Here is a 17,114-nt window from a genome sequence, read left to right on the forward strand (position 1 = left end):
GGCCACCAAATCCCAATCTACTTTATCAGCCATGTACTTCACAACGCTGAGTTGAGGTATCCCCCTATTGAAAAATTTGGCTTGGCATTGTACATGGCATCGAAAAAGTTGTGGCCATACTTTTTGGCACATTCAAGTGTGGTCTACACGGACGAACCTCTAAAGAAGCCATTTACAATTCTAGAGGCAAGTAGTCGTATGCTCAAGTGGGACTGGGAAATGAGAGGCTTTGACATTACGTTTGAGCCAAGAAAAGCAATCAAGGGGCAAGCTCTGCTGATTTCTTAGCTGAGATGACTCGGCCGGATCTACAACCGACCGGAGGCCAGGTCTGGAAGGTGTTCGTGGATGGTAGTGCAACAGCTACTGGGTGTGGTGCAGGTAACATATGTCAGTCTCCTGAGGGAGATAAGTTTGAGTACGCTTTGAGATTTCAGTTCCAAGCCTCCAACAATGAGGCCGAGTATGAAGCCCTCCTGGCCGGCCTTAGAATGTGTAAGGCGGCAGGAGCAACAAAAGTTGATGTAAGCTGAGACTCCCTACTTGTAGTCGGCCAGGTGAATGGAGACTTCGAGGCAAGGGAGCTGGCTATGATGAAATACCTAAAAATTGTCAAGGAGGAGGCTAAGGGCCTAGATCATTTTACTCTACAACAAGTTCCTCGTTCGTCTAATCATCAGGCGGACGCCCTCTCTAAATTAGCATCCTCAGCATCATGTGACACCCCCAGGTCGGTATTTTGGGAGGTAAAGGAAAGAAGGAGTATTGATGCCGAGCCGGTACATATCATTGATAGAAGCTCCACTTGGATGGACAGGATCATATCTTATCTAAAGGATGGATTAATCCCGGCCGATCCTAAAGAGAGATGGCTAATGATAAAGAGAGCGGCCTGGTTCGAAATGAAGCAGGGAGAATTGTTTAAAAAGGCATTTGTGAAGCCGTACCTGAAGTGTATCACTCCTGAGAAAGGGCAAGATGTCCTGGACGATCTTCACCAGGGGCAGTGCGGCTCTCATATTGGAGGACGAGCCTTTGCTGAAAAGGCTGCCCATCTGGGATATTACTGGCCGAGCTTAAAGTCGGACGCCATGAAAATGGTGAAGAAATGTGACAAGTGGAAGAGATTTGCAACCTTGATTCACCGCCCCTCTAACAGCCTGTCGGCCATTAGTAGTCCGCTCCCCTTTGCCAAATGGGGGATGGATATTTTAGGACCGTACACACCAGCATCTGGTCAAAGGCGTTATGTGTTTGTAGCAGTAGACTACTTCACAAAGTGGGTGGAGGCCGAGGCTGTACGGGGCATCAAGTGGACGGATGTTTCAGCCTTCATATGGAAGAATATCATTACACGTTTTGGCGTCCCTCAGTCTATGGTGTTCGACAATGGACCTCAGTTTGAAACGCCTCAACTCAAAGGATGGTTGGAGGGCCAAGGCATAGCTCATTGCTTTGCTTCAGTCGGCCGACCGCAAGCCAATGGCCAAGTAGAGGCATACAACAAGTTGATCTCCAATGGAATCAAGCGCAAGCTTGAAAGGGTAGGCGGCTTATGGGCTGATGAGTTGGTTAATGTATTATGGTTCATACGAACCACGGTCAAGAGCTCCACAGGAGAAACTCCATTCTTTTTGGTCAATGGCGCGGAGGTTGTCCTTCCAATTGAGATGTATGAGCCCACCCTTAGGGTGATGCTATATGATGAAACGGCTAATTGGGAAGCCATGAAGACCGCCCTAGACTTCCTCCCTAAGGCTAGGGGCAACGCGGCGCTTAGACAAGAAATCTATCGCCTAAGGATGACAAGGGCATACAATCGCCCGGTGTCAAAGCGGCCGCTAAAACTGGGAGATCTAGTCCTAAGGAAGATGGAGGTTGTGGGACGAGAAAATGAAGATGGAAAGTTGACACCAAACTGGGAAGGGTCGTATCGAATCAGAGAAGAAGTCCGAGATGGAACTTACCGTCTTGAAGCCATGAACAGCCGACCTATTCCACGAACATGGAACACCGACAATTTGAAGAAATATTATGTTTAAGTTTAAGTACGTAGCCAAAAGTTGTATATACAACTAGGTCTATTGACCGAGCAATGTAAGCCGTACGGCCACAAAAATGTAATTTTGACAAATTAATGAAAAGTCAAACATTATATTATTCTATTTATGCTTATTTTCACGGTCATAGTCTACACAGAAATGCCGCGTAAAATTTGTGATTAGGTTGCTTGCAACACAGCAACCCGGTCGAGAAATAAAAATAATAAACGAGCGACTTGACCTTAAGTCGCATGTATACGTCCGTCCCTCACTGAGGCGGACAGGAAAGGTAAGGTGCCCTATGAAACCCCTCTAATGGGACACGGGCATACCTAGGCATTCCAGCCCAACCCAAAGCTTAGAAATTTTAAGTTGAGAACATACTTGAAATTTTTTGAGTGCGTCTGAACGATAGTTTCAACGGACAAACTCACATAAAGCCAATCGGAAGGCCAAATAATGTGTTGATTCGGCGTACCACCTAGTCCAAGGGCAATCATTACTATGATTTGATTGACCTGCTAGTAGTCATACCCCCAAGGTATAAATTCTACCAAGTCAATCAAACCACTTGAAATATGGACTAGGCGAACGCTGAATAAAGGGGCATACCCCCCCCCAATTGTACGAGGATACCAAAACGTAAAATAAAAAAAATAAAAAAAAGAGTACCCGTACGAAAAAGCAAAACATGTTAAGTGTAAAAATTTGCAAAGTATGAAGCATAATAGAAAATTTAGATTAATAAAAAGACCGCTCAAAGGGAGGCAAAGTATCTTACATAAAACCGCTCGAAAAGGCGGCAGATAAAGAAAATAGAAATTAACTAAACAAGGCAGAAAGAGCTGAAATCAAGGGGGGGCTGGGGTAGAAGCTGCACTCTGGCCTACGCCGGGCTCTTGAACGGCGGCAAGGGACGCGTCCTCAGCAGGCGTCTCCTTGCTCTCCGCTTCACCGTCTTTGCTGGTTGCCACTTCTTCATTTTCCTCCTCTTCTGAGGTAGTTGGCGTGACGTCAAGCTCAGGAGAAGGCTTCCCGGCCTTCTTAGCCTCTTCTCTGAGGCAGACAAAGTTGAGGCGTTTGGTGAAGCGTTCTTGATAAAAGGCCGCCTCACCCTCGTCCACCATTAGCTTAAAAGCCTCAAAGAAGTGGCTCTTCAGCCTGTCCTCAGCACTCTGCTCAATGAGGACGACCTTATCCCGAGGTGTTTGCAGCTGTAGAGTTAAGTCCTCAACGGACTTCTTTAAACTTTCCACCTCGGCCTTGAGAACGTCTGCCTCGTCCAAGTCCTCCTTCAAGTGTTTTTTGGCTAAGGCCACATCACTTCTAAGCTTTTCGGAGGCCTCGAATCCTTCTTTCCAGCGCTGGCCGTCTAGGAGGGCCTGATCCATCTCTTGTCTCATGGTGTCTCTGGCCACGAACTCTTGCTCCAAGGCTTGGCCCAGCTTCACCAAATCTTTAGCTTGCCGCGCCGCCTTGTCGGACAGCGCGTTGATTTTGGTTTCGATGTATCGGCGCTGGACGGTCTTTTCCCCAGTAATGGCATCCTGGGTCCTCTGAATCTGGGCCCAGGCATGCTTCAGCCTTTCATTCTCCTTATCCTTCCATTCAAGGAAGGCATTCAACCGCAGGAAGAGCTACGTACAGGAAAACGTGTTAGCAAAATAAGAATGAAAAATTGACCAAGTATGACAGTTGAAAGAGAAGTTACCTCAGCACTGCAGTTGGTCATTGGGCCAAGGAAGCCCTCATGGATCCCACGCAGCTTGTCTCGCTGCTCAGCGGGGACCGTCATAGCCATGGCCTCCCTTATGGCCTTCCTTTCCGCGCCCAAGGGATTGGCCGGGCAGCTTCATATGCAGCTCCTCTGCAATGTCTGTGCAAGGGTGCAAAAATAAAGGTTTAGCTCAGGTTCAATCGGACTTATAAAGAGCGAAGTAAAAGATTCAAAGTTACTCGGACTGACCGTCAGAGAAGCTTAGAGGGGTAGGAAGATTGAAGGTGAATGACGGGGGCGGCGCAGGCTCGTCACCTTCCGCCCCCGTCCGGCCAGGCTGATCGCTGACCGACTGAGAGGCTTCAAGCCAATCAGATTCGTGGACTCTTTGTACGCGCGGAGTCACTTCTGGCCCGGTCGGTTTTGCTGGTGTCGACTTACCCCTATCGTCCGATTTCTCGGACTTATTATGAACTGGAATGGCGGCCGGATCCATGGACTTGGAGGCCCTGCTATCACTCAGCCGGGGTTGTTCTCCTTTGGACTACTTAGAGACAGCCCGCGACGTGGTCTTGGCCGTAGTGGTGGAAGTGGTCTTGGATGCGACCGTCTTCCTTTGCTTGGACGCCCTACCGTCCTTGTCCGTCTTGGAGGCAGGGGACGATTGCTTCTGTTTGGACCTAGGGGACGGAGTTGATAGCTGAAGAGGCAAAAGTTAGCTAAAAGAGATCAAGATAATACAATTGATTGGTCGTGTTCAGTTAGGAAGAAGATCTCTTCCGTAATGCCTACACGGACGCAGGAATACGTCCGTGGGAACCCAGAAGGGAGGACCTTCCAAGCATCCCAACACGGACGAAAAGGAGAAATGGAGGTGGATATACTTACTTCTTTAGATTGCTCGTACAGCTTCCGACGAGCCTTGTAGCGGGCCAAGTCAATCTCCGACATATACACATCCCCTTTCTGCTCTGAGTCCAGCATCTTGTACGCCTCAGCTGTAAAAGAAAAGGAAGAAGTGTTAGAAAACCCTTCAATTTCATATAACCTATGTATGTGCAAAAATATATGTCCATGCGTCCACCTTGGGGCAAGTTCTTGTACAGGCCATAGGCGGACATGAACGTGGGATCCCGTAGCCAACTGGATAAGGGGACCCAGTTGCTTGGAACGCGCTCAGTTTTGCCGTTTCTCTTCACCCTTTTGACTTTGAAGTATTCAAGCTGGTGCTCTTGGCTAGGGTGGACGGGTGGCTTATCAGGCTTGAGGTCCCCGCGTCCAAGCTGAATTGGTTCAGCATTGAACTGATTCATCCGCAGGTTGAATTCAACATCTTTGGTCTTGATGCGGTAGAATTGGTGCTTCCAGTCACACCATTTGGAGACGCGCTCAACCACCATCATGTAGTCCCTACTGGTACTCAGAATAAGCCAGCCGTCCGTTTCGGCGTCCAACTTGGTCAGTGAGTGCATCTCACAGAAAACTGCAAAGTCCGGCTTGAAGCCTTTGCAGATGCACGTCACCAAATACCCAAAAATGTTTAACCAGCTGTTCGGCATCAGCTGGAAAATAGCAATGTCTTATTCGTCCAGGATGGTACGGACGAAGGGGTAGAGAGGAAAGCGCAGTCCGACGTCTAGAGCCGCCCTGTAAACGCTAAAAGACCTTTGGCGCGACCTCTCTTCCTCCCAAGCAGCCACAACATGTGACTTCCTTGGGGGTTGTATTTCAAATCCTTCCCCAAGGTGGAGGAATGCCTTGTACTCCTCAAAATTGTCATTTAGGTAGCCCAAGGCCGTGCTACCCACCGTACAGTCGTACGGGTCCTTAAAGTTATCGGCGTTGGCGACGTCTTCCTCGGCTGCTTTCTCGACCTCTCCCTCCTCTTGTTGAGGAGCACTCCCAAACTCAGAAGACAACACTCTGTCCAGACCGGCTGCTTCCCCTGAGCTGCGGCCCCTAGAGCTACGGCTGCCCCTTGGCGAGGTAATGTCTTCATTAATTAGGGGCCTTTTGCCTTTTTCTTTGGCACCGACCGCCTGACTCCCAGTAGGAGGCGCTCTGCAAGGGGGCAGGTCGGACGGTTCATTAATTGAAACCCAAGTCCTTGGCCTGTCCGACCTGCCATATTGGAGATAGAGTTCTGAGGGAGTGGGGATAGACGGATCAGCGTCCGCCCGAGAAAAGGAAAGAGGTCCTTCACAGAGAAGCAACTCGGCCCCATCCATGACCGAGTTGGCATATTGGGGTAACATTAACCCCGGAGTTCGCCCGGACGTTCCCCCCACAGCAGAAGCGCCCTGAGTTCTTTGGCGCTCCTCAAAAGAAGAAGTTACTTCCACGGCCGAGCAGTGAGTGCCCGTGGAAGCGGTCGTAGGAGTAGAAGAAGGGGTCTCTAAATTAGTATTGTTAGGGTCATAAGGAGGCCTAGGGTTCACCAGACTACCGTCTGGATTTCTGGCCGCATGACGATCGTACGTCTGCATCGTCCTTTCCATGTTCGACTGCAGGGACAGAGAAGAATGGGTGGAAGTGAGTTGGTACGCACTAGAAATGGACCCACTCCATGAAGGAGACAACTCGTCTCCGTCCACTCTAGACTCCTCAGTCCCAGGCGAACGGCCGACCTCATGAGGAGAAATGGGCGAAGCCGAGTGTTGAGCCAGATTTTAAAATGAAGAATAAAGAAATAAAAATGCAAGAAAAAGAAAACAGGTTGCCTACCTCTGTACGTGTAGAAAACTTGAAAGTCTTGAAGGTTGACCGGAAGACTCAAGGAATGTGCCCGGAAAACTCAAAGGCACGGCGGAGCTCTTGAAGATTCAAAGGAAAAGGCACTTTCTTTCTGTAAAAGCTATGACTTCTCTCTAGAAAATGAAAGTTCCAAAGTGTGAAAATGAGGCCAAAACCTTTGTATACATAGAAAAAATTTATGGGGGTAGGATGGTAACTTCATCTTTCCCGCCTAAAGAAGTTAAACGATTATAATTTGAAAATTTAACCTAAAATTTGAAGGGTTAAGGGGCAACGCCGTTAGAATAGGCGGAAAAGAAGACGACCTAGTAAACGGCACGTCAAAAAATAAGCTAACAAGAAGACGAAGCTAAAGCTCCCTCTGCAACGGCAAGACGGCCACAATTCCAAAAGTGAGACGGCCGCAATTCCAAAAGCGAGACGGCCTACCATTGTCCGCGCCATCCGTAAATATGGGTGTTCGTCCTAAATTTTCAGGCGGACAGAAGCCGCCTGTCAAAACCCTAATGCACTCGTACGCCCCAAGGCTATTTGAAGTCAGAGGAGTTCGCCTGTAAGCGTACGATCCACCTCCTCTGAGGGGAAAATGTTAAGGGTAAAAATACCCCGTATACGTATACCAGTCCCGTAGTGACTCGTGGCCAAGTTAAAGGGTGACACGTGTCATTATGGGAAGATGCCACGTGTCCAGTCCAAGAGCACTCAAAGGTTCAAGCCAATCTCGTAGCGACACGTGGCCCAGTTAGAGGGAGACACCTGTCACTACAGGAAGATGCCACGTGTTTAGGGCATGTGTTCCCCTAATATCAGCACGCAAAAGAGGCCTAATAACCTCAGGGCCCAAATCCCGAGAGATATTATTGAAGTCGCAAAGCGGCGCCCCCAAAGTAACACGTAGCATTATTGATTGCGCAGCCAATCACGTCACGCAATTCTAGGGTACAAACCCTAGAATGGGGCACGAGTCCCACCCTTTATAAATACCCTAATCATTTATGATGGGAGGGATGGAGTAAGACATTACAAGAAAAAGAGCATTAAATAGCTCCAAATTCTCTCTACTTTTTCTCTCTAACCTTTTCCGTTTCCGATCACTAACTTGATCGTCGGAGGCGAATATTCCGACAACCGGAACATTCGTTGTTTTACAGGTCGGACAGACTCGTTATCAGTAAAGCGTGACTAGTATCCGAGGAAATCTAAAAAACACCCAAAACAAAAATCATTAATTCCTTCCGTCAATTACATATTTAACAACCATTAATTCACGTCCCTCCAAATAATGAATAAAATAAAATATACATCCACTCCACCAATCCTCCATCAGCCATTCAACATATCTTTCAACCTCTAATTTATTTATTCCCCTTTTACCGAACAAAAAAAGCATAAATCTCAACCATAAGATATCAATAAACATCTACCATTACTTTTAATACCGACGTACTAGTTACATTAGCAGTGGGCACTTGGCATCTTGTCTATTGGCTGTAACAAGAAGGCAATTATCTAAACTTTGTTCAAATAACCATTGTTTTCTTGTTCAATTTATGTTTCAAAAATAGAAACTCCAAATTTATGAAAAGCATATTGAAAATATGAAGATTTTCGAAGAAGAATACTTGGATTTTGTATTAGTTCCATTAGGATTACTAATCCTGGGAATATATCATTCATGGCTTGCGTTTACAATGATTAGGCGTCCGCTAAGAACGGTTGTTTGCCTTAATACCATCATCCGACACCAATGGGTTCACCACATGATGAAGGTTAGTTCCTTTCTCTTCTCTATTAAAAAAAGAATCATTTATGATAAATTGTATAAACCAATACCGAGCTTTAACAATCAATCGTTGAGGTACACTCCAATTTCAGATATTTTTTTGTGTGTTTGTATTACGATTATTTGTATGATAATTATTCTCTCTTGATATAATTAGTAATTTGGTACGACTATGCTTAGATTTGTTTCATTTATTTATAACGCTTTACTTTTATGAGTTTATCAATGAGGTTGTTGCGATAATACTTAGATCACTCTTAATTGGAGTGGACTACTGGGACAAAGTATCATCAATCATCATCAAGTTGTTGACCTACAAATCAAGTACTTTAGTCCACTTAAAGTCTTAAACAAAATTAATCTAATTGATGTAGTAGTCTAACTTGAACACTATTAAACTACGCTATTAATTAATTTAGTTATTGATATGTAGATATGTCATTAATGTAAAATGGATAGACATGATTCTGAGCTATAAATTTTGCACCTAAAAAAAAAACCACAGAGCTATAAATTTATTTATTTATTATTTTATATTATTTATTTGTAGTTCTATTTTAGCAAGTTTCTGCCTTTGTTAAAAAAAAAAAAAACAAAAAAAAAAAGTTAGATTTTGCTGAAATTGTGGGTGATTTTTATAGAAATGGTTGGAAAAGTTGTGAATTCCTAGAATTTATCACTTTTTGATAATATATTCCGTACATATTGTCCACGTTATCATTTTTTTTACTAGTTTACAACAAAACGGTCAATTAGCAGTTTTATTAAAAGAAAACCGCTAAGCGGTTTCAATTATTTTGTTTTGTGTACATCAAATATAAATAAGTAAACCTCTAATTCAATAATTGCTTGATTTTATCCTAAATAAAGTAAACCGCTAAGTAAACCGTCCATGTCACTATAAAATTGCTTGATTTTGTCCTAAATAAAGGAGGTATTCTAAAGGGAGGGTTGAGAGAGATTTAAAAGTATCTCACAGGGGCAGGTTGGTCATTTCACGCGGGATTTTAATTTTGTCATTATAGATTCAGTGGTACAAAATATACTTTCACTGGTACAAGATATAATTTCAATGGTATTTCAAAAAAGGTTCAAATATCCCATTAATGTGTCAATTTATATATTGGAGCTTCACTGATACAAAATATACTCTCAGTGATACACAATACAATTTCAATGGTACTTACAAAAAATGCTCAGTGGTACAAAATATTCTCTCACTAGCTGTGGTCTCAATACATTTTTGTCTTTATTGCACGTGAAACCATTTCTGACCTTTTAGGTGGACCCCACCCAACCTTTTTTCACTCTCTCTATATCCCTCTTCCTTTCTCCCTCTTCCTATTACATTTGTTACATTTTTTTATGTTGTGAGACATTTTCATTGTCTCACAACCCTACATTTATACTTCCTCTAAATAAAGTGCCTAAAAACTCTAATACATAACCAAGTGTGGCCATGTGGGACTATAAAGTACTAAGAGTACCAAAATATGGACTCCGTAGTTGAAAGGAAGTGTAGAGTTTAGATTAACATAGAAGAAATATGTGAATGTCAAATAACTTAGCTGGTTAAATCCTACAAGTGTTATGTCTAAGACGGTAAGACCTAGGGTCAAATCTGGCCTAAATGACCGCACTTATGTAATCTTACCTCAAACATTCGTATTTCTTAGGATCAAGGAAAGTATGGTATTCTGGGAGTACAAACAATTCGGAACAACCTAAAGGCGGCTACAGTTTTGGCATCAACTGCAATAACATTGAGTTCCCTAATCAGTGCTATTATGAGCAGCACAAGTAATCTGACCTTTACAATACATACAACCAAGTATTTATCAGTTCTAATATGCTTCCTTGTAGCATTCTTCTGCAATATGCAGAGCATCAGATACTATGCCCATGTTAGTTTCTTGCTTAATGTACCACCACCCTCAGTCGACGAAGATAGAGAAGAGTTCGTTGAATATGTATCCCAACAATTGTACCGCGGCAGCCTGTTTTGGTCTCTTGGTCTGAGAGCTTTCTACTTCTCTTTCCCCCTTCTGCTCTGGATCTTCGGCGCTATTGCAATGTTAGCTTCTAGCTGCTTGTTGGTAATTTTGCTCTGTGGCCTCCTCTCATTGGTCCACGTGTCTAGCGTATTATCACCCTAAACATTTGCCCCTCACAGGTCGCACATGCATATCACGTAGGGCCTGTGACACGTGTCCACCTCTCAAAGGCGAACAATAACGGGTAAAAAATTTGAATTTCAAATCAAAGATTTCCCCCTGCTTTCACTTTCTATAAATAGAAAGTTACCCCCCCTTTTCTCACCTTACATTAACATTTGACTTTTTAGAGAGAGAAAAAGAGAGATTGTAGAGAGAAGTTCTCTGCTTTCGTCTGCGTCAGAGCAAGTTCAAGCTTCCGAGTGCTAGTAGTTCAACACCTAGTTTACCGGCTGTAGCGGTTTTCAGATTTTTCAGAGAAAAAGCGAGGTAACCGCCTGTACCATTTTAGCTTTCCTCCCTTTCAATTTGTATACCATTTTTTCTCCTCCTGTATACCTAGCTTTTTAGGGAATATAAATGTGTTCTCAATCCACTCACTCGGCACTGCCTAGGACACTTAGCCAATCCCCCGGAACGGTTGAGTCTAGAACAGGGGGTGCCTTTTCTGGACTGTCGGAACCAATATTCTCATCTCCGAATTCCTCCCTCTCTGCGTCTGTGCAGGACACAATGGCCAGAACGAAACAAACGACTAGACGGTCGAAGAGCCGGCGCACTATGACAGTGCCAGCCGATGAGGTTTTCCCAGACGGGGAACAGAGGGATTGGGAGGAGAGCGGATCTAACGAAGAGGATCCCTCTACTTCCGGGAGCTCCGGGGTACGAGAGGTAGGCGGCGAGGGTACCGCCTCCTCTAATGAAGTCGGCAGCGCTGAAGTCGGTGAAGGGTCAAGGGCCAAATCTTCCGGCTCTGACCAAGATAATTTTGCGGCTGACTATCAGCAGCCGCCTAAGGTCGCTGACAACCCCAACCCTAAAAGGACCCGAATGCTACCGGCTAACATCGCCCTCCTCAAGAGCGGATTCAGGGCTTTCAAGGAAAAGCACCCCTTTAGAAGGGGTTGGGAGATTATCGTTCCTCCGGCTCACGCCGTAATGGCTTGGGGCGATGACATAGACCATGCAGACGACTACTTCATCTGCTACGAGGCGGTTATCGAAGCCGACCTCCGGTTCCCCCTCCACCCCGGGATTAGGAAAATCCTTAAGGGGTACGATGTAGGAGTTTGGCAGCTCACCCCCAACTCGTGGGTGAATATTCTTAGTTACATCGCCGCCTGCGAGTTTCAAAATATAAACCCCAGCTTTTCCGCCTTCGCTGATATGTACTACTTGAGCAAGGCCCCAGGCGGCCATGGGGCATGGTGTACTCTAACTACCTTGCCCCAATACTTGATGACTTTGGACAAAGTGTCCAAATGGTCCGGGTGGAAGCACAAATTCTACTTGATTTCTACCCCCACTTTAAGACACAACCGGACACTGCGCCGGTACAATACTGAGCCGGCTCTTCTAGGCCGGAAATGCCCTCTCCCTGCGCTATCTACTAAGGTCCGGGAACAAATAATGGAGTCGGGATTTTGTGAAACAACAACTGAGTCCATGGGGGATGGGACTCACATCATAGTTCCCAAAAACTGGATTCCCCATCTAGACTTCTTTAAGGACGAGTGCTTCTTGTCCGCCTGCGGTCTGAGTACTATGTTTCCCAGGGGTAGATCACTTCTCATCCGGAATGATTGTTATTTTACTTCAATTGCAAAGTTGCCATAATTTTTCTAACCATAAATTCTTGTTCTTGCAGACGACGCCCTGAGAATGGTCGTTCCGGCGAAGACTCCGGCTAAGTCTGCGGCGCTGCTGCGCAAGGAGGCTGCGCTTGCCAAGAAGGCAGCCGTTGAAGCCAAAGACTCCAAAAAAGGTTGGGTAAGACCGTTTGACTTGATGTGTTTGCATTTTTTTTTTCTTTTTTTACAATTTTCCAGTTAGGTATACTTACCCTTTGTTTATTTCTTAGGATTCCGTCAAGAAGATTCCACGATCTTTCTCCAAGCTGCTCAAAAGGCAAGGAGACGATCTGGAGAAAACTCCGGCTGCGAAAGCTGCCAGGAAGGGCCCTCCTCCTCCCTAGAAACAATCATCTACCCAATCCGATCGTCCAACGACCGGGGGCAAATTGTCTGCTGCGATGAGAAAAATGAGCGAAAGCTCGGAACGCTCGCAGCAGAAAGCGCCGGATGTCTCTACGACATTGAAGGGTGGCGAGCCACCTAATGTTGCAGGTAGTGCGGCAACGCCTGGGGAGGAGCAGAAGCCGGAGACCCATCCGGAAGCCCAAGGTAAGGGACGGATTGAAATACCTTGGCCACTTGATTTTATGAGAATTAAGACAAGGGTTGATCCCTCTAAGGGGTCGGTCAGTAGCCGGCAACGAATGAATGCCGACTACGCTGCCTCTATCTCACAGAGTACTACTTTTGATGAAGATCTGACCTCTGACGAGCCGGATCTTGCGGGTTTCGCAAAACGGATGGTGAGGACCCTCACCCGGTCTGAGAAGAACTCCAAACCTGATCTGCAGGTCGTGGACTTCGACCGGATAATAGGCCAACTGGATGAGGTAATGAATCCCACAACCTTGATATCTTTTATCTTTAATTCTACTAAGTAACTCATAATCCGGCTGCTCTTTTCTTAGGTGATGGTAAGGGTGGATGGCTTCCGGGGCCCCTTCAGGCGGAAACAGGAAGAGGTAAATGACGCCAAACGAAGGGCCCTTGAAAACCTCAACTCTGCTGAATATACTGATTATATGTGTAATGTAAAGATTAAAGCAGTAGAGTTGAAACAAGAGGAGTTGATCTGGAGTTTGACGGCTGCGAACGACGAAGCTAACAGCCGGGCTGATGACCTTGACAAGAAACTAAAGGATGCCAAATCAGATCTCAAGGCATTAGAAGATGCTGATAAGGAAAATGCCCAACTCCGAGCAGACGTTACCCGCCTGGGAGTTGAGCTTTCAATCTGCGAAACAAGCAGTCGGACGAGCTTGCCCATGAGCAAAAACGGCTGATAGAGGAGAATGAGAGAGACAACCTGGCCCGGCTGAAGATCAACTGGAGCCTTCTTTAACTAAAAATAGACTTTGACGTCTATAAGCTGAGGTATGATTACGCCACTGAGGTGTACGATGCCCAACTACTGGGTGATGCTCCACCGCCTCGCTTTAAAGATTGGGTTGCTGAGCAGGGATATGAAGTCTCTGACAACGAGGAGGCGGCGGATGAGCATAACGAGGGCTAAGCCAGTCAAACTCAGTCGGAGCAGCAGCCACCTCAGCCTTAGGCAGGCCTCTCTACTTTCTGCGGCAGTATGCCATTTTGTTTCTTTACCGGCTTGTATGCCGTGTATTGTTGTATCTTTACCAACTAAGGAGTTGGGTTAACAATTTATTTTTTGTTTCTTTACCGGATGTAACTCCGGTTAACACAACTTATGGCCTTCGAGCCATTTTTAATATTTAATGAAGTATTCCGACTCAGTCGGTTATTTATACCTGTTTGTGTTTGAGTTTTTCAATTTGAACTTTGCGTATGTTTGCAATTCTTTAATATTTTGCCTAACTTAAAAAAGCATGCGGCAGTTTGCAATCTAAGTGCTCTTGCCCCTGGGCGGCTGTGTGGTTGGTTTTATTCTAAATTGATTGATTGGCTTGAAAACACTTGATACTAGGAAAAGTATGGAGTGTTTTTAGGCCAATCAATCACAATAGTGATTGCCCCAAACCAAGTCCACAACCGGCCATTAGAGCCGGTGCTTTGAGCTTCTTATCCAGGCGGTTATATTCCGTCTGGGGTTAACCCGCAGCCATTACACATAATCTCTTGCCCCAATAGGGGAAGTGAGTGCAACTTTGGAATAAATAACCTAAGTGAGAACTTCAGCCGATGACCGACTGATGCCTCAAGGCATCCGGTATTCGGTAACTTAATCGTTCTTTAGATTATTCTGGTCAGACGGCTATGAGTTGACCAATTTGGTCGTTCAATTTTCACCATCTGCGTTGGTATATAGAACCGACGAATAGTCCGTTCTCTGCGACGATTGCACCCGGAGGGGTGTCGCCGGACGCCTTTGTCCATGTTGGGACAGGCGGTTTTGTAAAATGAGCAACCATCCAGCCATATTTGCCTTTGCTCTTGTTTGAGACCGGTTGTATAGCCACTAAGCGTTTTTGTGCCTAGTTTTTACGCGAACTTAGTTGGTTGAACAAATAATCCGTCTGAGTATTACCCAGACGGACAAGCAATTGATAATTTACACCAAGTATCGAACGTAATTAAATAAACAAAGAGTCTGTTTGAGCTTTACCCAGGCGGACTAGCAATTATAAGATTACACTAAGTATCAAACTTAGTTATTCAAACAAAGAGTCCGTCTGAGTTTTACCCAGGCGGACAAGTAGTTATAATATTCAACTAAACTAAGTATCAAACTTAGTAAGTTAAACACACAGGGTCCGTCTGGGTATTGCCCAGGCGGACGAACAATAAAAATGGCAAAATAAATCTGCAAACAAAGCCTGAATTTTCATTAATTGACTTACTGTTTACAAAAATTATACATTCTCAGAAGTAGTACTTTTTTAGGTTGTCTACATTCCAAGTTCTAGGCAGGCGGCGACCGTCTAGGGTTTCCAGACGGTAGGTGCCGTTCTTGACTTCTTCATAAATCCGATAAGGGCCTTCCCATTTAGGGTTAGCTTCCTAGCCTCATTAGCCCTACCGGTTGCCTCCATTTTTCGTAACACAAAGTCATCCACTTTCAGAGGGAGCTTTTGCCCTTTCTTGTTATATGCTCTGGTCATTATGAGACGGTATATCTCATGGCGCAGGGAAGCGTTGCCCCTGCGTTCCGGGAGGGAGTCTAATGCCAGCCGCATGGCCTCCCAATTTGCCTCTTCATCATAAAGCATAACTCTGAGAGTCGGCTCGTAGTGCTCAATGGGCAAGACGGCTTCAGCCCCGTATACCATAAGAAATGGGGTTTCTCCGGTTGCCCCTTTAGCAGTAGTCCGGATGGCCCATAGAACATGAATTAATTCTTCTGCCCAAAAACCACCGGCTCTTTCAATTTTCTTTTTTATGTCGTCTGAGATGAGTTTGTTGAAGGCTTCAACCTGGCCGTTTGCTTGGGGTCGGCCGACTGATGCAAAACAGTGTGAGATACCCTTATCTCCCAACCTGAGGGCCATTATCAAACACCATAGACATAGGTACCCCAAACCGGGTGATGATGTTCTTCCAGATGAAAGAGATGACATCCTTTGTCTTGATGTTCTTAACCGGCTCAGCTTCTACCCATTTGGTGAAATAATCCACAGCCACCAAAATGTAGCGCTTTTCGCTTAGAGCAGGCGTATAAGGACCTAAGATATCCATGCCCCATTTAGCGAATGGGACTGGCTGTGGATTGCCGTCAGATCAGTAGCCGGGCGGTGAATAAGTGGGCCAAACCTTTGGCATTTATCACATCTTTTGACTAACTCTTTAGCGTCTGCTTCAAGAGTAGGCCAGAAGTAATGTCGCCTGGCTCTGACGGCGAGGGACCTGCCGCCTATATGAGAGGCGCAGTACCCAGCATGTAATTCTTCGAGAACTTCTTTCCCCTTTTCTGGGGTAACACACTTCACTAGAGGTTTGAGGAAACCCGCCATGAAGAGTTCTCCGTTTCTCAACTCAAAGTTTGCTGCTCGCTTTTTCATGACGGCTGCCTCCTGTGGTGAATCAGGAAGCTTACCGTCTGCTAAATATGCCCGGATGCCATCCATCCAGGTAGAGCTTCGGTCCAAGATTCCAATGGGCTCTTTATGTATGCTTCCCTTTTAAAGAACTTCCCAAAAGACCGACCGAGGAGTATCACAGCAGGCGGATGAAGCCAATTTGGACAACGCATCCGCCTGGTTGTTATCTGACCTAGCCTCTTCTTAGAATTCCTGAGGATATTTGATCATGGCCGGATGAGTTGCCTCATATGTTCCCTCATACTGGCTGACGACCAACTAAGAATCAGAATAGGCGTCAATTTTAGTTGCCCCTACTGCCTTACACATGCGGATTCCGGGTAGCAGGGCTTCATACTCCGCCTCGTTGTTTGAGGCTTGAACTTAAACCGCAGTGCATATTCAAATTTTTCCCCCTCAAGGGACTCATATATAATTCCTGCACCGCAGCCGTTCTTCGTTGAGATTCCGTCTACATACACTTTTCAAACCTGGTCAATGTTATTCGGTTGTACCGGTCGAGTCATTTCAACAATGAAGTCGGCAAACGCCTGACCTTTCACTGCCTTTCTAGGTTCAAAAGTGATTTTAAGACTTTGCATTTCAATAGCCCATTTCAACATTCTGTCGGATGACTCCAAAGTAGACATTGGCCGCTTGAGGGGCTGGTCGGTGTAGATCACCACCGGATGAGCTAAAAAATAAGGTTTCAATTTCTTGAAAGCCATATACAGGACAAGGACAAATTTTTCTACCATGGGGTACCGGAGCTCAGCATTTTTTAGAACATGGCTAATGAAATAGACCGGAAGTTGAACACCATCTCTCTTAGCAAGGAGAACGGCACTGAGGGCATGATCCGAGACGGCTAGGTACATGTATAACACCTCTCTACGCAGTGGGTCAACAAGCCTGCCAAAGACTGCAAGTGTTCTTTCAGCCGTTGAAAGGCCGCCTCAGCATCATCCCCCCATTCAAA

At 45.6% G+C, this 17,114-nt stretch overlaps 1 protein-coding gene across 2 annotated transcripts; it reads left to right on the top strand.

Moving 5' to 3' along the window:
- Positions 1-7,446: 7,446 nt before the first annotated feature.
- LOC110694587 lies at positions 7,447-15,290 on the top strand. Of its 2 annotated transcripts, none has more exons than XR_002505910.1 (2): positions 7,447-12,973; positions 13,052-15,290. XR_002505910.1 is itself a non-coding variant. In XM_021871756.1 (2 exons), exon 2 carries the CDS (start codon positions 10,870-10,872, stop codon positions 12,124-12,126), a length of 1,257 nt encoding a protein of 418 aa, XP_021727448.1. In that variant the 5' UTR covers positions 7,447-8,282; positions 9,973-10,869; the 3' UTR covers positions 12,127-15,290. The 2 variants fall into 2 exon arrangements, 1 of the variants encoding a protein (XP_021727448.1); XM_021871756.1 differs by having other exon boundaries at positions 7,447-8,282; positions 9,973-15,290.
- Positions 15,291-17,114: the final 1,824 nt, after the last annotated feature.

Source organism: Chenopodium quinoa, unplaced genomic scaffold, assembly GCF_001683475.1.
Source record: "Chenopodium quinoa cultivar QQ74 unplaced genomic scaffold, ASM168347v1, whole genome shotgun sequence".
Classification (NCBI taxonomy): domain Eukaryota; kingdom Viridiplantae; phylum Streptophyta; class Magnoliopsida; order Caryophyllales; family Amaranthaceae; genus Chenopodium; species Chenopodium quinoa.

Coding starts and splice junctions, on each gene's coding strand:
- LOC110694587 (XM_021871756.1), top strand. CDS start 10,870: ATGTGTTCTCAATCCACTCACTCGGCACTGCCTAGGACACTTAGCCAA.